Source organism: Saccostrea cucullata, unplaced genomic scaffold (assembly GCF_032062105.1).
Source record: "Saccostrea cucullata isolate Sc308-1 unplaced genomic scaffold, CSIRO_AGI_Scuc_v1 ctg8702, whole genome shotgun sequence".
Lineage (NCBI taxonomy): Eukaryota > Metazoa > Mollusca > Bivalvia > Ostreida > Ostreidae > Saccostrea > Saccostrea cuccullata.
The window spans coordinates 1-27495 of NW_026926340.1; the positions used below are offsets into that span (position 1 = coordinate 1).

General features: G+C 34.4%; 1 protein-coding gene across 1 annotated transcript; it reads left to right on the forward strand.

Moving 5' to 3' along the window:
* Positions 1–1225: 1225 nt before the first annotated feature.
* LOC134271410 (paired amphipathic helix protein Sin3a-like) lies at positions 1226–26986 on the forward strand (the record flags this gene model as incomplete). Its single annotated transcript, XM_062753615.1, has 23 exons — positions 1226–1347; positions 2262–2308; positions 2587–2720; positions 3048–3189; positions 3606–3766; positions 4085–4280; positions 4500–4742; positions 5963–6049; positions 10780–10923; positions 11355–11507; positions 11873–11959; positions 12339–12457; positions 21262–21392; positions 21833–21930; positions 22601–22717; positions 23000–23157; positions 23447–23527; positions 24010–24193; positions 24712–24835; positions 25366–25470; positions 25923–26164; positions 26347–26530; positions 26771–26986. Coding segments are annotated over exons 2-23 (3115 nt in total), but the record flags the coding sequence as incomplete, so codon positions are not given.
* Positions 26987–27495: the final 509 nt, after the last annotated feature.

Below are 27495 nucleotides of genomic sequence, written 5' to 3' on the forward strand. Positions count from 1 at the left end.
CTTTTAAAGTTGTGCTATATGGTGGTACTGGTACATATGTACAAGTTGACAGTTGCGTGACTTTCTTAAGATGATCTTCAAGTTGGTGGTTTAAAGTGTACATATGTCTTCCTTAGAAAGGAATTTCTTCAAGGACAGAACCTAGAACTATTTACTCCAGGAAAGACTCCCACTCTGGCATTTCTCCAAGAGCATATGCACATGTAAACTTTTTTTTTTTTTACAATTCACTATAATATTGAGCAAGAACATATCTTCAAACCAAGAGATGTTTGTAAATACTTATGTCCCCCTCCTAAAATAATTGGGATTTTTCTTGGACCAAGAGGCATAACTCTGACCAAAATGGCCTGATCGTATCCAAAATTAAGCGTGAGCAATATATTCTATGACCTAATCATGATAACTCTGTATACGGTATACCAAATTTTATTTCAATATGCAACCCCTTCAAAGAAAATGAGCAGAAACTGAAGATGGACCGCCCGACTGACAGACAGCACTAAAGCAATATACCCTCCCTCCTTCAAAAATGGGCATAAAAATTGTGATGGTCATATATCTTTGCTGAGCACATCAAGTGTAGGTTTTTTGTTGTTTTTTTTTTCAATTTGATGACTGTATCAGCACATCCCACCAGGAGATCAAGTGCCGCCACCAGGCAGCCTAACAAAGAAGCATTTTGATTTTTTTTCTTTCCTTCAGTCTCTCTTCTCTATATCTTCTTAGCACTTTCCTATTTTTACAGAACTAACCATCCCCTGATCAGTGTATGCTAAGTTGTTTGATTGCTTAACTATTCTTTAATTATAAAAAAATATAATAAAGAAGTAACATGCTCGTGAAATAACACCTGTATTTGCTTTATCGTCAGTTCCGTCACAAGCTGAAGATGGTCCTGATCCTAATTCATCTGACATAATTGCACAAACTGACAGAGACAGTTGGTCAACACATGTTATCCTACTTTCATTTCGTGAACTGTTACGCAATCTCGAACCCGATTTCATATAAAAGAAAAAAATGTCAATATCAAGTTACTTTAAGCTGTAGAACAATAGGTATCTTACTAAAAGTAAAAACCATGGCTAGATGACCTTAATATTTATTAGGCCCTATTCATTTACACTTGAGATCCGCCTCTTTTTCTTTTAGCGGAAGTCGAAGACAAAAAACGCGTTGCCCACCTTTTAAACGCCTGCAACAACGTTTTTCATTGGACGAGCATGGGAAAACCTTTCTGACATCACGATTGTGTAAAAATAGAAAAGTTTGTATTGATATTCGGAAGGGAATCCCAGAAGAGCAATCCGACAAAAATCGCAATCATCGGTGTTTAAAACGAAGGTAGGATGTAATATATTTCTTTTACACATTCATTGTAACATCTTTCTTCCATTATTTTATGCAATCACCACTTTTTCCTCATATAATTGTCCTATTCCCCATGTCAAATATTTGTTGATTTTTAACAACCTATAGGTCGTCTTGTTGCCAAACAGTGGCCTGGAATTTCTTATTTTACGGCTTATCTACGTGATTATATTTCTTGGTATATGTAAAAACTGATTTTCAACATTCATGAACATAATAATTTTATAGTATTATGCCTTGTACGCTAAGATTAGAGAAGGACTTCAGAAAATTCTTGTGTTATGGTCTTGGGAAGGTAAAATGGACTCGCCCAAGCGGCTGTCTGCTTAAGCTTGGAACTTGCAGCAAGTTACATGTTAAAGCTACCATTTGTTTACCAGTTAGACTGTGAAAAGGTTTCAGTTGGTTTTATCAATCATAAAAAAAATAAATTGTGCCTTGATCTTCCTGTAAATTTCAGAGAATTTCAGGCAAAATCGAAACGTGTATCGGAACTCCTTGGTGCTAAGTTCCGAATGGCATGTTTTGAACTCCCCGATCTGTTTATTACAAATTTCTGCTTTAAATCTGGTTTACTTTTTCTTTTCTTCGTGTAGAATATCAAATTTTGTTATAAGCCAAAGCAGTGCAATATCTGCTTGTGTATTTATTATGTTGATACGGGAGAATTTGGCAAACATGCCGAAGTCAAATTCAGCGGGAATAATGGCGACTATTTTGTGTACACTGGGACATTCTAAATTTGATGAAAGGGGTGATAGGTTCCCATACATAGTGCATGTCAAAGTTTTTCACAGGGTTACTGTATATACACATTAGTTAACAAAACTATTTTTAAATTAAACTTGCACCTGACACTCACTGTTTTTTTTTTTTTTTTTATTCAGGATCAACTCCTTTTTCCTGCTGAAAATCTGGGCAGCTCATGAATACGGTAAGGTTAAAAATATTTAAAACACACTGACTAAAAAAATTCTTTTCTTGCATGCTTCTTACATTTTATGTGTCAAAAGCTTTGCCTCTAGAAACAACTTTTTAATATATACATGTATATTTTTTTAAAGTATTCATTTCAAACTTAGACATGTTGGATAATCTTGTGTTATTTTACTGACTGTTTAAAAAGAGATCTGTTTTCAACATTTTAAATTTATAAAGCCTGTTAACAATGGTTCGACAATTTTACGTTGCATGTTACTATAAATATTACAGCAGCCCAGGAGAGTTCCCCCAGGGGAGTCCCAGTATCCCAGAGTTATCGCCCCTTCAGCTCAACAGCGATTTGACATACCTGTGGGAGCAGCGGAAAACTTGGCGCAAATTCAGTTTCCTATGCACAGCTTCCCGTATGTAATGGCAGCACTTTATAATTTATTTTCAATGAAAAGAACATTTGTTGCAGAAAAATTACAATTTACATACATAGAAACATTTTATAAATATGCAGTTAAATCATTGCTATTTCAATGTTTAATTCCAATAATTGTGTTGTCCTTCAAAAGCCAGGGACCCCCCCCCCCACCTATAATGGGATTTTCCCCTCCCAGTCGTTTGCCCTCTTTCAACTCCTACTTGGGAAGAAACCCACGACACCCTTCTACTTTTATAATGTCCCTTTCTTTTCAATAATTATGGAAATAACAGTTCAAATAAAATTGATAAAATATTTTCAGGACTACACAGTCACATGTTCATTCAAGCGGAATGCATCACCAGCCGAATCCAGCATTGTCCGGTCACCATGGCCCACCTACAGGTCAAGGGTCAACCCAGCCCTCCATCCAGCAAGCACACTCCCAGGGGCAACCCCCGCAGGTAAGCTATTCTGAGGTTTGTTTTTTTTTTTCTTTTCACAATGAATTGATAAGAATTGCACCTCTTCAAAGGTGAAAACTGTGCAAGTATTTAGAGTTTCTTGCTTTCAATAATGATTCCCCACAAATTTCGCTTCTTGTATAGAGATATACGTGCCATATTTTAAGGATAATTTGAAGCAGGTTTAGACTATTTATGATAGTTTCAATGCATTGACCTTGATGGTTCCTTGTAGCTTAGGTCTAAAATTCTACCTACAATCTTTTCCACACCCATGTTTTCCTTTTCAGGCCCATTTGGTCTAGGTTAGGCATTATTTCCTGTGTGTTTGGACAAAGCTCACCCTGCAATCTCTTTCAGTACCCATCTGGCCTTATTTACTAAATTTTTTGTAATTTTTCCATTGTCTGATTCAGGCCCACTCGGCTACCACCCAGGGTCAGCAACAGCAGCAGTTCCAGAGACTGAAGGTGGAGGACGCCTTGTCATACCTCGACCAAGTCAAGCTACAGTTCGGGAACCAGCCCCAGGTCTACAATGACTTCCTGGACATCATGAAGGAGTTCAAGTCACAAACGTAAGTAGAGACATCTGTTAATTTTTAGGAATAACGCACTTAACAGTTTGTAGACTAGAGTCCATTTGGAGAATGTGGTGACCACTTTTCTACTTGGATAAGACAGAAAGATTGGATTATATTTCTGTAATATTTGATTTGATATTTGAAGATGTCTTAGAGCCATCTACCTAAGGTTCAAGATTTTGAGGGAAAAAATACATAAAGGAAAAGTCGTTGGGACTTCCTCATAGTTCAACACATCAGTGGTATTGGAGATGTCTGTCAATGTTCAAGAAACTTAAGTTCAACTGAATATATTAATTTTCTCTTTTTCAGAATCGACACCCCAGGAGTTATTAATCGAGTGTCCAACTTGTTCAAAGGTCACCCTGACCTGATTGTGGGATTTAACACGTTCCTCCCTCCGGGGTACAAGATCGAGGTCCAGGCTAACGAAATCAGCGTCCACCAGCCGGGTCAACAGACCCTGTGTATCCCAACAAATACCCCAATTATGCTGCCCTCCGCCACAGTAAGTCTATAAATAAAACTACATGTAACTGTGGAAAAAACCCTTAAAAACCCTACAAACACCCCAATCGTGCTGCCCATGTATACATTTTGTACACTTGAGAAATATCATTAATTTGTTAGCCATTGAAAACAAAATTCTCAAAAATAAACTGTAACTATCTGTGAATATATATTTAATCTAACTAACTTCTGTATCGGTTCACTGTATTGTTTTCAGCCAATGCCTGGGCATAAGTTAGACATGTTCTCCCTGCCCCAGAAGACGACCCCACCCCCGGCCCACATGCCTAGCACCCCCACCCATGGATCGTCCCACCACTCCTACCATCAGTCGCCCCACCGCGGGGGATCTGAGCCGATGGGGGCCACCAACCAGAGCCACCAACCCCAGCCCCAGCAGCCCCAGGCCGGGCAGCCAGTGGAGTTCAACCATGCCATCAACTACGTCAACAAAATCAAGGTAAGATTTCAACCACGCCATCAACTACGTCAACAAAATCAAGGTAAGATTTCAACCATGCCATCAACTATGTCAACAAAATCAAGGTAAGATTTCAACCATGCCATCAACTACGTCAACAAAATCAAGGTAAGATTTCAACCATGCCATCAACTACGTCAACAAAATCAAGGTAAGATTTCAACCATGCCATCAACTACGTCAGCAAAATCAAGGTAAGATTTCAACCATGCCATCAACTACGTCAACAAAATCAAGGTAAGATTTCAACCATGCCATCAACTACGTCAGCAAAATCAAGGTAAGATTTCAACCATGCCATCAACTACGTCAACAAAATCAAGGTAAGATTTCAACCATGCCATCAACTAAGTCAGCAAAATCAAGGTAAGATTTCAACCATGCCATCAACTACGTCAACAAAATCAAGGTAAGATTTCAACCATGCCATCAACTAAGTCAGCAAAATCAAGGTAAGATTTCAACCATGCCATCAACTACGTCAGCAAAATCAAGGTAAGATTTCAACCATGCCATCAACTAAGTCAACAAAATCAAGGTAAGATTTCAACCATGCCATCAACTACGTCAGCAAAATCAAGGTAAGATTTCAACCATGCCATCAACTACGTCAACAAAATCAAGGTAAGATTTCAACCATGCCATCAACTAAGTCAGCAAAATCAAGGTAAGATTTCAACCACGCCATCAACTACGTCAACAAAATCAAGGTAGGATTCAACCATGCCATCAACTACGTCAACAAAATCAAGGTAGGATTCAACCATGCCATCAACAAAATCAAGGTAAGATGTCAACCTGTAGAATTCAGTCATGCCAAGGTAATAGACAGAATGATCATGTATATAAATTTATCAGTAAGAAATCAAATAAAGTTGGCTTTTGTAAGCTTTCGTGGTTTTTCTGGACTCTTTCAAAATGATTCCATTGTCCAAAAAAGTGATTTTCGTGTATTAAATTTTCAGATTTTGGGGTTTTTTTTTTAGATTCTAAATTGAAGCTTAATTGGAAAGAAAAGAAATATTTGAAACTATTTTCATATTGGAATTGAAATTTTAAGCAGATCCAAAATGCCATAAAATAATATTTTGTTTGAAAGTTTAGATAGATACATGTAGATCTTAAAACTAAAAATTGCTCTTTACAAAGTTGTTACTAATAAGATCAGTGTGTTAAGATTTGTAATGTTTTGTGAACAGAATCGATTCCAAGGCCAGCCAGAGATCTATAAAGCGTTCCTGGAGATTCTACACACCTACCAGAAGGAACAACGGAACCTTAAAGAAGTACGTATCACAGTATCAGTGAATTCTCTTATTACAACAGTCATTAAAATAATTGTATTATTATCATCAGTTTGACTAATTTCCATTTCAAATAAAAAAGTTTTCAAATTTTTCTTCATGGAAAGAATCAGGGGCATTAAGACCCTAAATATGCCCCAACCATAATGGACAAAATTTTATAAATATTAAAAGAATTATAATTGAATCACACCTTTTCAGACATATTTTGATGAAAAAACCACTATTAAGACATTTTGGGGTCAATACAAAAATAACACAATTTTCACTGATTTCTCGAAATTCTTAATATTTTTTTTCCCTGTAAATATGATTAAAGAAATATAAGATGTATGTTTAATACAAGTACAACAGAAATGATCTTAAACATGTGAATAGAATCTATTTTTTTTTTAGCTATAAGTGGTAAAAAAACGGATTTAAATATAAAACAGTTGTTTTTGTCCCGCGCTTTCGTGAAAGCGAGGGGACATTAAATCTCATTCGTCTGTTCGTCTGTCCGTCAGTCTGTCCGTCACAAAAACTTTAACTTGCCAATAACTTTTGATTTAATGGAGCTATGACTTTCATATTACACATGTGTATTCCTTGTTAAAATACCTTTCTTTGGGTACCACCAAATTTGACCTTTTGACCTTGACCTTTGAGTTTAACCCACTTTTACACAAAAATTCCAAACTTTTACTTTGGCCATAACTTTTGAATGGTTGGTACTAGGACTTTCATATTTCACATATGTATTTTTTTTGGCAAGACCTTTCATTGGATACCAACAACCTTGACCTTTCGACCTTGACCATGGAGTTTCAGTATTTATGAAAAAACTTTAACCTTGACCATTACTTTTGAACAGTGGTGACTAAGGCTTTCGTACTTCACATATGTTATCCTTGTAAAAAAAAACTTCCATTGGATACCAACAACTTTTAACCCTTGACTTTGGAGTTTTAACTACTTTTTAAACTTTAACCTTGGTCACAACTTTTAAACAGTAGATACTAGAACTTTTATTTTTCACATATGTATTCTTTGAGTCAAGACCTTTCATTGGATACCAACAACCTTTACCTTTTGACCTTGACCTTTGAGATTTAGGTACTTATGAATAAACTAAAACCTTGACCATAGCTTTTGAAATGTGAGAGCTAGGGCTTTCCTACTTCACATATGTAATCCTTTGAGGAGACCTTTCATTGGATACCAACAACTTTCCTTTGACCTTGACATTGGAGTTTTCACTACTTTGAAAAAACTTTAACTTTGGTCACAACTTTTGAACGATAGATAATAAGACTTTCATATTTCACATATATATTTTTTTTTGGCAGGAGCTTTAATTGGATATGAACAACTTTGACCTTGACCTTAAAGATCTACTTACTTATGAATAAACTTTAACCTTGACCATAATTTTTGAACGATAACGGCTAGGACTTTCATACTTCACATACGTAATTCTTGTGAGAAGACCTTTCATTCGATATCAACAACTTTGACTCTTTGATCTTGACCTTGGAGTTGACCTCCTTTAAAAACTTTCACTTTGACCATAAGTTTTTAATGGTCAGGATTAGGGTTTTCATCCTTCAAAAAAATCAACTTCAATGATAATTTCTAAATAAATGACATATGGTAGGGTGTTCATATTAGACACAATATGTCATAAAAATAACATCTCACTCACAAAGACACCGAAAGTGGGGGACCACAATTCTTTGTATTTACTTGTATGTATTACACATAAAAATACATTGAATGCACAAAGTGAACAAACAAGAAATGTATTCAACTAACATTTTTAATAACAATTTATTAAACTTGACAAAAATAACAATAAGGGATTTCAGTTTGCATAAACAAATTCCAGAACTCCCATCACCCACCTATACTTTTTCCAAAAAGATCATAAAAGTTTAACATCACACCACTCATGCCTTATATACACTACATTTACTCATACATGTAATAAAATAATGTTTATCATCCTCACAATGTCATGAAAATGACCTAAGCATCAAAGAATTAGTTATTCTAGTACATGTTTGTCTGGAAAGGTTTTGTAATTACATTGTATTACAAAAAATAACAAGTACTTGTATATAGTCATGTTAATTATTAACAAAGTTCAATATGCAAATAAACACATTGCATAATAAACTATAATTGTTACTATTATCTGAGAAACATTTTGTGATGCATTATGCATTTTACATCAGTATATTAATTTTGATAACAATTAATCATAATATGATAATAACAATTCATTTCATTTGTCAAAGTACATTATTCATCTTTCAATATTTACAACCAAACTTATTAAACTCATGCAATGAATCTACTATGTTTTTGGGATGTACAATGTACTATATTTTAATTTCTCAATTATATAACAGATGTTGAGAAATCACAATTTAAACATAAAAAAAAATCATAGATACATAAAAATCCCTATTTACAATTAATTAATAACAATATATACACAGCCTTCCACTATATTGTTGAAAACAATAATGGGAGTCTAATGCAGTTGATATCATAACCTGCAGATTGATTGATTAATTGATTGTATATTGTTTAACGTCCCCCTTGAGAATTTTCATTTATATGGAGACGCCTATAATCTGCAGAATGTTCACTCTCAATAATGTTCACTATCAGTAAACCAATGTCACAATTCATGTCACTCTTCCGTTGCACTCATTTCACTTTCTGATGAGCCATCCATTACTGCAGGTTGCACAGCTGCATTCTCAAGTAGTCAGCCCAGTCTTGAATAGGTCTTACTTCAAAGTTTGTGTGTCTTTCATAGCCAAGAAACCACAATACTGAGGCCACATGGGCACATGCCCCGACAACTCTGGGTCCAGCACGACACTGACAATACCAACAAGTAACAGCTCCAGTAACAGGATATTGTTTTGGACCATCTCCAGGCATCCTACAATTAAAATATAAATATCAAAATTAAATTACTATATATATTATGTAACTATGCACATTTTGTCTATACATGAATGAAGGGGGTTACTTGTACAGTGTATATACATTTGCATAAGATTTTCTTTATATATGAGAAAAGGGGAATAATTTATTTATACATGTATCACCAGGAATAATATATAATTATTTCATTCATGAAATCAATTTAAATAGCAGTTTTATTGATTTACTTATTTGAGTTAAATGAATAAAATCTGAAGCAAGGACATTATTGGGTACTTTAAATTAAAACAAAAAAGATGAACCTTGTAATGACAAACATCTTTTTTTCATTTAAATGGTGATTTAAATGAATTCATAATATTCCAAGGTAATCTAATTATTTTTTTTAATACTGACAAAAGTTAAATTTTACATTAATATTTTAATTAATAAGTTAAAAAAAACAACAAAAATACATTGTTCCCACAAGAAAAATAGAAAGAATTTATATTGTTTATTCTGCAAAGAACATTAATTAGATTTAGTGATGTTAGCTTATTTTTAAGAAACAATTTTTTTTATTTCTTTAATGGTTTAACATAAAAAAAAATTTAAAAAAAAAACTTCTTGCCATTTTTTTTTTTATTTTTGACTGTTATAGCACACCATACATTTACACAAAGTACACAGGTACCAGTGTAAGGCTAGACTCAGTTGTATTTGTACTCAGACAGAAAAATATTTTATAAACCCCAACCTAGAAATGAAGTATATTTATATTTTAATGCCGTATATGTAAAGATTTTCACAACTGATAAAACGCGGCTAATCATGTAGATCAACCGGCCGATCGAGGGTTCATATGAATGAATCATGAATATTAGGGCCTAAATAAAAAAAAAGAATCGATGATTAAGTCATTTTTTATAATCTATTTTTTTTCTTTGAAAGAAGATAGCATGTTGTGTTCCTGTTTGATGTATTTTAGATACACATTTTCTATTTTCAACTGTTTGACATGCATGTGAAGATTACCGTCCCCCCGAGTTCATGGAGTTAGCGGAGTCTGTCATGTCGAATCTGCTATCATTAATAGTATAGGAGGGGATTTCATTTTGAACAGTGCATGTAAAATTACAATTGCTCTGATTTTCAATTCATCCCTACCTGTTAAATGGTTAGAACTTCGATAAATCTACTGTCACATTTTCTGTTTCCTCCAACTTTGTTTACGTCTGAATATAAAAACCGAAACCGGAAGCGATCAAAATCGGCCTCGAAAAACATCCGTTTATATATTTTTCAGGGTGGCCGCATGCAAGCAACAGAATGATATTTTGGGATATAATTTATTGTGCCATTTTAAACAATCTATTAAATTTTTACTCTGTTGTTTGCGTGCGGCCATATCTAAATCCTGTTTGGAATGTGAGAATTTGATGGAAATTTCTCAATTCCGGAAAAAATCGCCCTACTTCACATGGTGATAACTCAACTACAAATCAAATGTTGAAAATTTTATTGCTATTTCCATCAAACTGGACATCTCGATATAAGAAAAATAAACCAACTTAACGATAACACTGGTATAAAAATATTTTAAAAATATTGGGCAGCTCACATATGCTTACTGCCCCTGATTCTTTATTGGTTAATTGGTACAATTCTGATGATAGTCAGGTAAAAGAACCATGTACTGGCAGATTTTGAAAGCCTTGTTTTACAGCAATCATTGAAGTAATAGTATTGTCATCAGTTTGAGTGATCTCCCTTTTGTTTTGTTCCTACAGGGCATTGTCTCCCCTGGCTGTAAGCCCCTGACTGAGGCCGAGGTCTACTCCCAGGTGGCAAAGCTGTTCCAGAACCAGGAGGACCTACTGGCCGAGTTTGGTCAGTTCCTGCCCGACGCCAATGGGTCGTCTTACGGAGGATATGTAAGTAATGGGGAAGATGTGACATCTTAAAGGGGAAGTTAAACTTTAAAATTAAACTTGAAGGAGTTCGGTAAACTTTTGGGGGTGGGGTAGTCAAGACAAGTAAGAACCTGGGAGATGTGACATGGGGTAAAAGGAACATGTTATTTGTTCTTCATATTTATGTGTAGGGAAAGTGTTGTACGGAAAATCTTTATGGAGTTAAATACCTTAGAAATAGAATTTATGAATTTTCTTTTTTTTTGCATCTATTCAAGGATACAAATGACCAGTCTCTGTACTGTAATCCAAGATAAAGTTATTTCTGAACATACATGTTTAACACATTGATCAATTATCATATATAAGCCTCAGTGTTGAACACAGATGATTGAAATTTCATTCGACACATTTTACCTTGTTTAATATTGTGGATACATTTTGTTTTACAGCTGAACATGTTGCAGACTGACAGTTCCTCCCTGGGAGTCAGAAATGACCACTCCTCTACCGTCAAGAAACCCTCACTGGGCAACAAAAGTCAGATGGGGAAGAGTGGAAATCAGCACAGACGACCCTCAGGCGGGCCTCAACCCCCTCAGAAGGTAATTTGGTCAGATAGTATACTGGTAAACCAAATTGTATTTGCTTCAACTTCATTTTCGCACTTTACCATGGATAAACTAGTTCATGACAAATAATTTTTGCGATCAATCCTTTTTTTTGTTCTGTTGTTAATAGACACATATCCAGTTTGGTGATAAATATTCTTGAGGGAATTAGGCATGTTATATTGGGATTGATAAAGCCCTTTATTAGCGGATGCCTTGGTTTATGATGCCTTTATTAGCAAAATGAAATTATGGAATTTGTATTATTCTTCATTGTTTTTGTTTAAAGAGCAAGAGGATTTAAGGACCATATGATACCTGTATTTCATGCAAATTCATAGTTTAATTTTTCCCCCCAGAAACAGAGAACGGGAACCTTGAAAGACATCTCTCTTGCTGAGGCCGGAAGATATGGCACTCTGAACGAGTTTGCCTTCTTTGACAAAGTTAGTGTTGTGTAAAATCACTATTAGTACCAAGTGTTTAAGTTTCAGAAAAATGTTCTTTTCCAGTTTTATGAGACAAACTTACAGTACATAGAAATTTATGTAGTTTCATATTATTGGAAAACGTTACTTTGAATATTTTCTGGATAAAATTTATGCTAACCTAAAAAAACTGTTTGCTTCATTTAATAAAATTTTTTACAAAAAAAAAAAAAAAAAAACAAATCAAAAACAAGATGAATGGTATTGTTAATTATTTTACTATAAGATCATTTAGATGTTTAATTAAAAGGTCTACATTTGCGATATTCTAAAATTTGGTTAATGGGCTTTGAAAGAAAACTTTTAAAAGTAATTTTAATTTAAAACTTATTTTCAGGTGAGGAAGTTTCTGAAGCACCCTGAGGTTTACGAGAATTTCCTGCGATGTCTGGTTCTGTTTAACCAGGAGGTTATTTCCCGTACAGAACTGGTTCAGCTCGTCCAGACCTTCCTACAGTGAGTTACTGCTTAACAGTTTATATTCTGATTCATTCATACATTGTACATGTGTATATACAGTGTACCTTGGGAATTTTTCATGAAATCATGATATTCATGTTAATATTCCATTGTCTCTGTTAACTTGAAATTCAAGAATTTAATTCTTTTATAAATATAAAATAAAAAGTTAAAAACTTTTAAGAAATAAAGAAAGAATTTCCATTTAACTGCATTTATGCTGAGGCTAAATATTTAAAATCTTTTAAGAATGACACAAATTATACTGGTATAACGTGGGTTGGGGCAGCAGAGTTGTGGAAAACTTTTTCAGATAGCCAGTCATTCGGACCGGCAAGAAAACAAAATAAGCCGGTCCGAAGTGATTTTTGTCGGTCCGAAATAGAAAGTTGCAAATGGAAAAAAACATAACATTTATTCATTTTATATCACATCTATTTAATAAATCGTGTTGTTAATAAAACAAAATTCAGTCTCCATTTCCAAGTACCGCTACTCATCCGTGTTCTTTTAATTTTGCATTCATAACAATACTAGTTCGATACAATAATACCATCGTTTTTTGGCAGGTGACAATGCTAATTCAGCACAGTCAAAGCAATTTTTAAAAACATTTATACATTTTGGAATTATATTAACCTAGAATTCTTTGTTTCGATAATCTGATAATAAATATATCATCATGAAAGGAGAAAAAAGGGTACTACTAAACAGAGAACCCTAGAGAATTCTAGAGAGAACCCTATTGATTTTTAATTATTTCTTGTCTGTAAATGAAATATTTATATTCTAGATAACTAATATATCATGCCAAAACAAAATTAAATCAAAATATAGTATATTTTGACAAGTTTTTTGCTTATTTAAGGATGTACAACACACCTACCCCCAAAAAATTCCTGTCGTTTAATTTTCGCTATTTTTGTATATTTAGTACATGACCATATCTACTGCATGTATGCATATTTTGGACAAAATCGTTCAAGTGGTTTTTGGACAGGAACTTCCAAAAGTTACCCCCCTTTAGTTGTTTACAAGGAGAGAATTTTTTTAATCAATGAACTACTTAAACCTTGATTTTCAAAAAACCAGGTTATTTATTAATGTCAAATTTCATTGGCTTATTCCTTTAACCATTTAAAACAAAAACATAGTCATCTTTTTGATATACATATCATCAAAGCAATTTTTAAAGACCTTAAACTGAAAAACTATGAATTTTCTAAGCCTTGAAAAATGCGTATTTTTCAAATTCAAATTTTTTTTGTGAAAAAACCTGTCGTTTAATTTTAGTAAAAAACTTTCTTTAGGTAGCTGGTGGTAAAAATAATTTTTTGTATAATTTTTGTACGACCGGTTTTGATTTAATAGCGGAAAATTACCCCCTCCCCCTTTTTCAATAAATCGCGTTCCCGCGCGTCTTTCAGACGGGGGTCGATCACTTTGTTATATGAATCTGCAAATACACATTAAAAAAATCAAATTGCAATATTGCTTTAGCTTGAATAATATATTACCTTACAAATTTAAAAGTTCTCTTTTGTAAAGCGTATTTAAATGTAGATTTTTATGCAATTTTTGAATACTCCTATCACCCCCACCCCTTCCTTTTTTGCGTCGCAGAACATTAATAACGTTTGACGAAACGTCGTTTACAGTGCAAACTGGTATATTTCGTCAAGAATATAGGAGGTATGAATTAATTTTCATATTCATGAATGCAGAATAAATATTGACTACTCTTTTTATATGTATGAGGAAAAAATTACTGAAAGATTTTAGTGTTTATAGTCCATAAACGTATGCGTTATGCATTCCATATCACATTAAACCTGGATACGAATATTCAAGTACAGGTAAACTTCGTTATCTCGACATCGACGGGACAGTCGGAAAATGTCGAGATATCCGAGGTGTCGAGATATCAGAAATGAGACTCGACGTCCTTAATTTTACTTCATAATAAAACCATTGATATTTACTGAAAAGACGTGTAATTGTAGGTGACTACGTCTTCAATTAGACTGTATCTCGTTTGTTTCAGCAATCCCTCTATATTTATTAGAAAATCTAAGAAGTTCTATATTTACAAATGTTATTTATGAAATGCTTTCTTTTTTATCGAAAACCTTGACTACAGCATTCGATCCGCGTGCCACTAGCTCTGTCAGAACAGGATACGAAATGCGCTCTATAAACTCCAAACCGAAACGGTACAAAGTCGACTTCAGAGATACGGAAAAAAAATTAATGCGTGTATTTTTATAAAATTATTTCATTTCACTTCTTTTTTATTTCATAATCATTCATCATTAATTTTCATTTCATTTTCACACCAAAATTTAATTGGAATTGCGCATTTAACAAACTTCATCCATATTACGGCTGATGCAATGATGCATGTCGTTGTTTTGATTGATTCCTGTTGAATGCATTTTTACAATTTTCAGGTTAAATTGAATTAATTTGTGTATATTGTTCATTGTTATTAAGTAACTTTTTTTAACAAAATGTTTAAGGTTTGTTAGATTTCGACATAAATAACCGGTTGTACATTTACGCAGAATCTAGAAGATTTATCAATGATATTACCCAAGCTGATCATTAAACAATTAACGTCTTAGAGACGCCGAGGGGGCTTGGGATTCCTCTACAAACACATTTCTACAGAGCAGTATGTAGTTAAAACATGGGTGTGAAAGGTGTGAATTTCTGACGACGTCGAGATACACCGAGTCGCCCGTGCGTGACGAGCGACCAGCTGACAAACAATTAAGTTAAGTAGAGCAGAAAATTGCCCCGATGTCGACATATACCAGGTAAATTTTACTCTTGGGACTGTGAATATACGTCGAGATAAGCGGGGTAGTCGACATTACAGAGGTCAACATATCAGAGTTTTTGCAAATCATTTATATAGTAAATAATGCCGGGACCGGGGACGGACGTCGACATATCCCAGGTTGTCGACATATCCGATGTCGAGATACCGAAGTTTACCTGTAATTAGTTTTTTTGAACGTGAATATGTTGATTTTTAATTTTATATCTTTAATTTTATTCATAAAAAAATGGTGTATGTTCAACTTTTCTGTGATATAAATGAAATACATGTAATTGTAGTTTCTTTCATGTCATTATTTCAAACGAGACAGTATGTGGCCGTGGGGATACACGACATTTGCATTTGATGTACATGTATACTACACCCCTCATGATATTGTACGCATTTCTTTCAATGTCGTCGCTTCTAAAGTTAAAATGAAAATTCCATATTTGTCCACATTAACTTCAAAATATTATCTATTTCAATTTAAATCAAATCGCACATTGTTATTTTTTAAAAAATCTTATAGACTATATATGTTTTGTTCATCGTCGGAACCCACGGGTTTTCTCTATGTTACAATGCAGTGTAACGGAGAGTTCTGACGATGTGTTTTGTTTTGATTCGAGGAAATGCGAACCGACATTGTTGACAGAAAGTCAAAGTTACGATTTGCTGCAATAGGATATTTATAAATGTAGATAATTTTAGTACAAGTGAACAATTCTTTTCAATTCTATACTTACATTGTTTATATGAGGTCTATAGTATTCAATTCTCGAATTTATCAAGTCTTGCTGTAAATGTATCTGATTCTGTGTAAAACCGTGAATAAAGGGAGGAAAATAAACATCTACATTTTCAGAGTTGTTCCTCTTTGATCAGTTAGGGTCTGAGAACGACATCGATTTTACATTGTTAAAAGTTTTTTGTTTATTTACTGTTGTTTTATTTAATTAAAAAAGAAAAGCAATCCATGTATTTATATCATGTATGCACAAATTGTAATGAAGATCATTATTTTGAATATTATATAACCAACTGTACATAATGAGAATTTCGGCAATGTAAAATAAAATTTTCAGAATAAAAAAAAAATGCTGCGCTTTGACAAAAAAAAACAACAATTTATTGCATATGAAATGGTATTTTATGTCTTGCTTTTTACGGAGTTTAATCGTATTAATTAAAAAAAATACTTATTGATTGAATAAGGCACGCAAAATCACAGCCAAGTGATAGTCCCATATCCCAGTTTTCTTTCACGATTGTTATACATCGGGATCGTTTTACTCGTCGTTTTGACGCTTTATTTTTGACGTTAAATTTGACGTCACGTCAAACGTTCAATTGAAATCGCAAAAGTTATCTCCCCCAGTGTGTTGTACGTCTTTAAACATGTTAAACAGAGTACTCTATTATCTTTTAATACTTCATCATAGCTTTTATAATAAAACTAGTATGACATTAAATAATATGTTTAATATCAGAGTCAATTATTAAGAATTATAAATTTCATTAAAATTAAATATTAAATAATGTGAAAAGTAATTGAAAATTGTGTGAAAATATTATTTCGATAAAAAATGTTTTTGAATTTCAATCGGGATCGGGATGTCATAAAATATTTTGCCTTCTATTTTGTTACGTCTTCCATAAAATACCTTTTTAATTGATTTTATGAATAAAATATGCTTTATTTAGTAAAAATCTATCCAATTATGCATAAATAATATATAAATTCATAATATAAACCTTGGGTTCTCTAGAGTTCTCTAGGGTTCTCTAGAGTTCTCTGTTTAGTAGGACCGGTTGAAATTTATCATATTTAGTTCGTCTTCATCTGAAGTTTTTCTTTTACATGTTTTATATGTTTTCTACCTAACTTGGCCCCAGTTGTGCATTTTAAAAAGGTCACGAGAACAATACTAGTTTCGTTTTCATTTACCATGTTTACAGCCTCGATCTCGTTTAAAGAAAAGGTATTACGTAATTGCATATAAGATACGATAAATTGTGATGGGAAATGTACAAAACAAAAAAAAAAAACTTTTAACCAAAAAAGGGGCCAGTCATTTGGACCGACATTGATAGCATTTTTACCGGTCATGCGAATTTTAAGTCGGTTTTGCCGGCATGACCAACAGTTTTCCACAACTCTGGGCAGTTTAAGCTTTATATTTACACTTGCAAATGTTTTGTCCTACATAACATTACTTGAGTCGGACGTTTTTACATCCCAATAAAACAAGTTTGGGGTCAAGAGGTCACATGAAGAATAGCGTGCATGAATACATTGACCCTCTGATAACTGGGTCACTACTAAGAGTGCAACGATAAACCGTTTATCGGTATACCGCGGTTTATTTTTCCACGGTTCAATTCACAATACATGAAACTCATATCACGGTTCGGTTCAATCGGTCCGTAAATATCCGAACCGTCTGTTTTGGTTCGTCATTTACAATTTCAAAATGGCTTCCGCACGAAACATGAGGTCAATGAAACTGCAGAAACGGCAAATAAACTTGTTTCCAGTTTCATTTTTATCAGGTCGAAGGATGTTATCACTTTCCTAGTGTTAGTGTAATGAGCATTTGCTAAAACTTTTGAGTTTAAAGTATATGATGATAAACGTCTGTCTTTTTAACCCAGTATGTCATGTACCGTGATACGTATCGAACCGTGAACTGAATACCGTGATACGTATCCTATCGTGGGGTAGGCGTATCGTTGCACCCCTAGTCACTACTTTTACTACGAACGTAAACAAACCCGGCTGAATTCGAATAAAAGGCTTTGAAACACAACGTAGAATTAAAAACAAAATAATTTTAATACATAGAATAAAATCTGTTCAAAACAAAATTCTTTTATATTACAAAACACTGTTCTTATTCATTTATCATAATACACGTCTGCTTTCATCCCCCCTACCAAAACAATGGCCGAGTTTGGCAATTTTGACCTTTGCGATAATGACCCATTGCTGTATCTTCTGTTTGACAATGATATTTTGGCCGCTCTGGACCTCCCTTTTACGGCTCCAGCAAGCGTTGAGGAGACTGAAGAGGTCGAGAAGGAGCTAAAAATGTCTGATATGGAGGGACTTCCTAGCCCTGGTATGCCTGCCCCCCCTACTAAGAGATTCAAGTCCATGTCTGAGAAAAATTTGAAACAATTTGAAGATTCCAGACAATCTCTCTCAACAAAACGAAATACACAATGGGGAGTGAAACTCTTTCAAGATACATAATTTTAAAAATACTGCTTTAAAATAAAAATAAACAAAACAAGGAATATAAATTATAAACAAAGTGAACAAATCAAAAAAATGAACACTGCTGATATTAATATATCCTTGTAAATAAGGCAAAAGCATGTTCTACAAGTATATTTACAGTAAAACAATACATTCACCAGCACAAAGGCAAACCAGATGTTTCTCTGCAGTCTACAAACAGATGAATTTAAAATAAAGAATTAAAATTAAAATGTATAGGCCCAAGGGCAAGCAGCCTAGCAAGCACACAAACAAACAAAAAAAAAATACAGAAATGGAAATGCCATTCACCAACATATCAATATAACAAATCAATCAAACATGCAAACTAAAAAATAGAAAAAAATAAAAGTTTTAGAAAATAAAAAATAAAAACAGAAAAATTAAAAAATAAAAATTAATGCAATCCAAATCAATTGCTGAGATAAATTCCCTTTACAATTTATAGATTGGCACTTGGAGGTCTTTTCTGATGTTCTTGATTTCAAAACTGTCACTTCTGAGATCCTTGCTGAAAAATTGCGGAAATTTTATTGCGAAGCCAAACCCAAATCAACTCCAAAAAGGGCTGCAGAGTTAACCGCTGCGCAGGCAGAGAATTACCACAAGAACAGCTTAAAAAACCTCCGTGCTGCACTTAACAGGCACCTTCAAGATTTAGGAAGATCGATAGATATTGTCCGAGACAAGGAATTCAAAACGGCAAATTACACTTTAGATGGAATGCTAAAATCTATGACAAAAACTGGTGTATCAAGAGCTACAAAGCACAAATCAGTAATTCATCATGAAGACCTTGAACGCATATCTTCGTATTTTCTTTCGGCCCCACATTCCCAAATTGTGCTTCGCCAATGCGTTTGGTACAATTTGTCTATTCATTTAGTTACCCGTGGCCTAGAGTTTCATCATCAATTACAGATGGATTCCTTTGAATTTCACAAGGATGAGAACAACTTAGAGTACATTACACTTCGGCATGAAACTCAGCAAAAAAATTTCCAAGGAGGAATCAGATCAGATGAAGCTCCTGCCGGAAAGCGTATCTACGAGGTTCCTGGCAGTGATATCTGCCCTGTGAAGATGCTGCGCTTGTTGATGAGCAAGACAGAGCCCAATGCTAAAAGTCTTTAACACATGTTTTAAAGAAGCTTTTATCAACTCTGGATCTGATTTATGGTATACATGTAAACCTCTGGCAAAGCGATCATTCAGTGGATACATGTCTGATATTTGCAAATCTTCTAAATGTCTGAAGTCGTACACCCCTCACTGCTTGAGAGCCACGGCGATTACTGCTATGAGCGATCATGGGTTCGAGTCCAGGCATATCATGTTCATGAGTGGGCACCGCAGCGAAGCATGATTGATAAAGTACAACTGTGATTTGTCCAATGAACAAAAACGCTCTGTAAGCTCTTGCCTTTCTCTACTGACAAATCCTGATCAAAACCGCAGTAGCAACAACATCACCAATCTTTCGTGCAGTGCCTCCACGTTGTCAGCTCCATCTGCTTCTTTCTCTGTCTCTCCTCGTGAACAAGAAAGGCCCTTCTCCCCTGTTCCAAATGAAAACCATCCTTCTTTCGATGCTAGTTCCTCTGTGAGCACCAGAATGTCGTCTGATTTCCTCTCCAAGTCCGTTTTCAACCAGTGTGTTTTCAACTTCAAATAGACGCCGTGTGACCTCTTCACGTCAACGGAAGTAATGATATTCCGCACAGTTTTTATTCGTATTTCGTAAAATACACATTAATTCTCTCTGTAATTTTTCTTTTTTACGAAAATATTGTTTATGTGACTAAAACAACTGTTTATTTTTTAATCAGTGTTAATTAATAGTTGCAATATCCTGGAACTATTTTTTGTTACGCCATTTTAATTGAAGCGGTTATCTAGGTCAAAAAACAGGAATGTATGGAAACGCGTTGTGGGCCTAAAAATAGCAACAAGTGTAAATATAAGAAATAAGGTATCATTTTTTGAGTTATATTGGGATGTAAAACTGGTTGGCACATGATCAAATCTTCCATAAAGCCCTTCGGGCTTTATGGGATTTGATCACGTGACCAACCGGTTTTACATCCCAATATAACTCAAAAAATGATACCTTATTTCTTAAATAAACCGCGAAGCGCTTTATAAAAAAGTGTAAACTGCTCCAACCAAGGTTATAGTAATATAATTTGGGTTGCAATTTCATTCATTCCTTTTAATTTAATTTTCAATCAAGTTTATGAAACAAGACATTCTCCGCCTTCAAATTGTTCATATTTTAAAGGTAACGTCATGCAATCTAATTGAAATTAGATGTTAGATCCGCTCGCATACTAGCTACACTAACATCTAACAACATCCCATTGAGGGTCACGTCAAGGGTCAATTTCTTTGAAACAATCAAATCATTGTCTGCAAAATGATCGCATATTGTTGAAGTAAATAAGTCTAGAACTGTTCCGAATTTGACCTCTGACGTGACCCTCAATGGGATGTTGTTAGATGTTAGTGTAGCGATTAGGCGAGCGGATCTCACATCTAATTTTAATTAGATTGAATGTCATGTGGATTGATACGTTTTTGACGCAAGTCATTGTAACGTAGGCAAACCAGATTATACGATTAAGATTAATTTTTTATTCAATCAAATGATGTGTTACAATCAAAATTAAATTATTTTTTAATATTCTTTAGGAGGTCCCCTGAGTTGTACAAGTGGTTCAAGGATTTCCTGGGATACAAGGAGTCGGGTGGTACCACAGAGGCGGTACCTCAAGGTGCCCTGGGGAAGGAGAGGGTCAGCGGGGAGCTGGCTATGGAAATAGGTCAGTGTGTACGGTAGTATTATCAGGGAGTTAAAATAAATCGTAGAGTTCTTATCACAATGTGGGTCATTGTTTATGATGGCGTTATCCTGAATTTAAAATGAGCTGCACTGTAATTATCACCATGTATGTCATTATTGTTTTTCGTTGGTGGTATCCAAATTATCTAAACTACACTGCTGAGATCAAGATATAACACCACATTTATTCAAAATGTTTCCTTTAAATTTTCTTATCTATGTCATATAATTCATTAACACAATCAGTATTGTAATGTGTATGTTGTTTGTGACCTAATTTTGACATATATTTGTAAGAAAAAGTGATGTAATATAAGTCTCTTCATAGTCTTCAGTGTTAGCTTGGTTTGCAATGTTGGTTATTAAATTTTATAGTGGAGAAGTTCAGCCTGTAATTATAATGATACCCCACTGTTTCAGACTATGCCACCTGTAAGAGGTACGGAGCCAGTTACAGAGCACTGCCCAAGTCCTACCCCCAGCCCAAGTGTTCAGGGCGGACCCCACTGTGTAGAGAGGTAACTATTTAGAGACTTGGAAATCAAAGATGAAACAATATGTATTTGTTTTAACACAAAGGGTCTAAAAATATTGCACACAAGCAAAATGAACCTATTTTCTGTAATATTTACATTAGCTGTGCTTTTCTAGTAAGCCAATTGTGAAATTGATTTGAATGCCATTTTTATGTATACTCACAATTAGATATATACATGAAGAAATGTGCTCTAAACATAATGTCACAATAAGGCTACAGGGACTTTAGTAAAAATACCGTATATACTCGCCTATAAGTCGGTCCGCCTGTAAGTCGGTTGTATTTGATAAGCTTAAATATCAAAGGGACTGTCCTTATATAAAACCATTAATCTTATAGCTCGCCTATAAGTCGGACATAGAGTTTTGAACCAGATATTAACTCCCAAAAGTCCGACTTATAGGCGAGTATATACGGTATAAAGATATAGGGCAGCTAGAAATTCTAACATTGAGTAAATTTTTGGTGCTTTTATACATGAAAAATGTAAATTTAAGGAATGTTTTATAGTTTTGTGTGAATTATTTATGTGTAAATCACATAGGACTTGCATGTAGGCATATTTTTCATGAAACTCATGCTTCCCCATCTCTTGTACATATACTTATAATGTAAATTGTTACTTACATAAGCTTTGTTAACCTTTGAAGGTACTGAACGACACCTGGGTCTCTTTCCCTTCCTGGTCCGAGGATTCCACGTTTGTCACATCACGGAAAACGCAGTACGAGGAACACATCTACCGCTGTGAGGACGAGAGGTTTGAGGTAGGTTTTCAGGGTTCAGTTATCCATATTTAAAAGGTCATTTGGATAAGGCAGTAGTTGATACTTGCACAAAAAGAAGGTTCTTTACACTTCTGAGTGGCCATAAATGCTGCCTTACTGTCGAAATTTGCAGTATACCACCAGCATTTTGTAATATCCCAATTAGGAGTTGAATACATTAATAATGCTGCCTTCAAGCTCGTAAAGCACTCTATGTATTAAATGGTTCTCCAATAAAAGTAATGGGAAAGAAAATGATTTTCAATTATTGACGCTTTTCAGCTGGATGTTGTCGTGGAGACAAACCTGGCCACTATTCGTTGCCTGGAGGCAGTGCAGAAGAAAATGAGTCGCATGAGCTCGGAGGAAGCTGCTAAATTCCGATTGGACAACTCCTTGGGCGGGTCATCTGATGTTCTACAGAGGAAATCCATACAGAGGTTAGGGAGGAGGAAGTGTTTGTGTGGAAGGGAGTGGGGAATTTTTAAACTTTTAGATTGATAAATTTCATCACATTCCAACATGTCCAAGGGTTAATATGTATAAATATTAGACAATAGAGAGAATTCATGAGAAAGAGAGAGAGAAGGGGTGGTGGTGAAAGAGATCAGATACCATTATTTAACTGTAGAGTTCTTAAAAAAGGGGGGAGGGAGAGAACTCACATATTAGGGTATTATTACCGTATTAATAACAGTTTTGCTAAATGAACACATGTACATATTGTAGAATATATGGAGACAAAGCTCCTGACATTATTGACGGTCTGAAGAAGAACCCTGTTGTAGCAGTACCTCTAGTGCTGAGGAGGTAAGCAAATGGGGTGTCTCCTATATAAATGTATGTTGATTCAAATTTTTTATGCAAACTACTGTAGATTCCTTATTTTTCGCAAGTACTTATTATCGCAAATTGGCTCTTTCACGTAAAATTATGAGAACAATAATTCGAGATTGGATGGTTAATCTAGAGATTTAACATTGATTTCAGCACAATAAAAATAAAAACGAGAAATTTTATTTCATGAGTGGTGCTCTACACGATGTACAACGATAATTTATTTCTAGTGTACATGTATATTTAGGAATCTAAAGTATTAAATTTCATAAATAAAGGAGGGAGTTCACATTCCATGCATCTCTATGTGTTACCAGTGGAAATACAGACTAATGGGGGATAACTTTGTTGGAAACCTGCCAATTTGTTCAACATCATCCACATTTATATTTGGAATTAAAGACAAAAGAGAACCTATCAGTACATAATGAAATTCATGTTTGAAATTTTTTTAGGTTGAAGGCCAAGGAAGAAGAATGGCGTGAAGCCCAGAGGAACTTCAACAAGATTTGGAGAGAGCAGAATGAGAAGTACTATCTCAAGTCACTGGATCACCAGGGAATTAACTTCAAACAAAACGATGTCAAGGCCATCCGATCTAAAGGACTCCTCAATGAGATAGAGACTATATATGATGAGGTGGGTCAAAGGTTATATTGAGGTGCAAGGTCAAAGTTAGGGTTAGCCTGAATTAACTCTGTATTGATTTTGGTAATGGACAATTGGGAACTTTTGAAGTTGAAATATGGGTTTGTGACTCTGTCACTGTGTCATATGCAGAAAAACTAAGTTGGTCAGAAGTGTTATTTGTTACAGGTGCATTGTAACACGAGAATTAATGAAGAAAACTAAGATTTCTTTGAATGATAACTACAGATTTCCGATAAAATTTGTGAAAGATTTCTTTCTCCTTTGAGTAATTGTCTTGAGTCATTTGAAAAGGAAAATTAAGTTTCATGATTAATAAATATTTAAATTGATCCATCTTCCTTTGATTTTTCCTCCCCCTCCCCTCCCTAAATTAAAAAAGAGAGTGTAAGGTCCATTTTTTTCCTTCAATACTACACTTTTCATAGTTGATCTTCACAGCTTGGAAAGTAAAGTAGTCATTAATAAAAATTTACATCAGCAGAGTTTGTTTATATTTTGTATGACAGCGGTCAGAGCAGGAGACAGAGAGTGCTGAAGCATTTAACCCTCACCTGAGTTATGTGTACAAGGACAGGTCTGTCATCGAGGACGCAGCCTCCCTCATCCTACATCACATGAAGAGACAAGCCGGTCAGTATTGATACGAGAGTTACCTTCTGTAGATTTCTAATTATACACAAGTATTTAGAGGTCATCTTTCACCAGATGCACCTACCTCAAATTAAAATTATTCGCTTTTAATGTAATGATGATGAAATCCATGCAAAGTCTCTTTGTCAACCGTTAACCAGCAAATTACTGCAATGTTAATTGACTTGCAAGATTCAATTTGCAATATAAAGCAATGAGGAGGAATTGGTATGTACATGTAGCTTGACTATTACTTTATGTATGGAAATTACACAACTAAAAGCTGACAGGCCAAGATTACATATCCTTTATCAAGAAAATCTGAGAATAAAATGTTTTTTTCCAAAAAAGAGGTGGGGAAGGATTTCACCTACTGCATTAAAAATTCAATTGAATTTTTTTTTTCTGACAGTGATTACAGAGAGGAGATCAAGCCAATATTGCAGACATTTTTATGAGTTTTAGATTCATAGCTATAAACACATGTACATTTAATTGATATAAAAAAAAATAATGTTTTCCCTTTGTAGGAATTCACAAAGATGACAAACATAAGATCAAGCTGTTGTTACGTCAGCTGATACCTGATCTGTTCTTTATGCCACGACAGGAAATGAGTGACGATGAGGAAGAAGGTAGGGGAAGACAACTCATACTCATTCTGAAGTATCTATAATTCTGTTAATTGTCATCATGTAATACTTCGTCAGATATCCTAAAAACAAAGGCAAGTATGTAGAATTGAAAAATCCATATTTTTTTCTTTAAAGAGTTATTTGCTAATTAAATTGAAATGATAATCTACTTGCATGTATATCATATTGAAAATATTCACCGATAAATTTCTTTGAATTCTTATTTTTACCAGTTTTGTGATGTACAGCAAAACTCTTTTAGTACGAACACGGATATAGTGAAGTCATCTTTGATCCCCAGCTATATAAATTAAATGAATTTCTTGTACGGTTATAACGAATTACGGATATAGCGAAGTAATTTCATAGGTCCCTGTGACATGTTATAACTGAGTTTTGCTGTAGTTTTCAGTTTTTGTTTCAACCTTACTAATGGCTTACATGTGTTGTAGATGACATGGATGTTGATGATGCAGACAAGGAAATGCCAAAAGCAGAAGAAAAGAAAGAACTGGAGAAGGACAGATCTTCAAATTCAGGGAAAAATGGAAAGGAGAGTGAAGAGGTGAAGGTCAAAGAGGAGAAGGTCGACCCTGAGATAAAAATGGAGGAAGAAGACGAGAGTAAGTCTGCAGACTCCGCTGTTGTCAACGGCGACCAGGAGGAAAACACCAACGACGAAGATATGGAGGATGTATGTATATAATTTTTTTTGAAAACTTTAACACTAGTGAATTGATTATAAAGAAGAATTCTTTTGTACAAGGTTTTACTCCATTTCTGTAATGATGTAGTTTGTGTTCAATTAGTTTAATATTTAATACCATCACATAGCTGCAATTTTTTCTTGAACAATTTTATTTTGTCAATTTTCAGGATGACGTTTATTCCCTGTTCTTTGTCAACAATAACTGGTATCTGTTTTTCCGCCTCCATCAAATTCTGTGTGAACGCCTGTACAAGATATACACATATTCTGTTAAAATTGCCGCAGAGGAGGCGCAGTGTAGAAAAGACAGAAAAGAATCTACTGCAGTGGCCCTCAGACTCAAAGCTCCAAGTAAGTAATGTTCAGAAGTTTTTAGGGGAAATCTTATATGCTTAAGCTGTCAAACATTATGTCTGTTATTTATGCATGTACAGTCCAGTCAATACCCCCCCTTTCCCTTTGTCATATTTAGTCGAGGAAAAGTTGTACAGTAATGTACATGAATTTACAATCTTGACATCATTTAGCTTTAGTCTTATAACACTGAGTTTCTAAATTTTTCATTTGTTATGATTGTTGCCATGGTTACAGGCGAGATTGAACCAGAGGAGTACTATCCATACTTCCTGGAGATGGTGAAGAGTTTGCTGGACGGGAACCTAGAATCTACACAGTACGAGGACCAGCTAAGAGAGATGTACGGTATCCATGCCTACATCGCCTTCACCATGGAGAAGTTGGTACAGAACCTTGTCAGACAGGTGAGGGGACAAGTTTTAATTTGGAAACGTGTGTCTGTGTACTTTGGTATGATGTACACTTGTATACCATGAAATCAGTCATTTTTAATGGGGTTTAATTTTATTTTGTTATGTGAGATATGGAGAAACCTGTGAATTTATGACCACCACAAAATTCAAAATTTCTGGTCCATTACTAACTTTCTCCAACCAAAAAATCAATCCCCACAAATCATTTTTTTTTTCCCTCAAAGGGAAACCTAGAAAAATTGACCCCATGAAAATGTGCAATTTTACAGTGATTCAATTCTTTTTTTTTGGGGGGGGGGGTAGGTATTTCAGTGAATAACTATGTCTTACAGTTTTTTCTCCTACAAAACATAATTTTAAAATCTTAACTTTTGAATTTGAAAATGCTATTCCTTCAACAATTTGATCCAATATTACAGAACTAGACTACATTAAGATAAAAAGATAATATCAGTTTTTGTTTTGACAAAAGGCATTAAAAATAGAATTTTCTTTGAGATTCTATCAAAACAGTCCTCCTCTCTTATTTTTAATCCATTATAAATA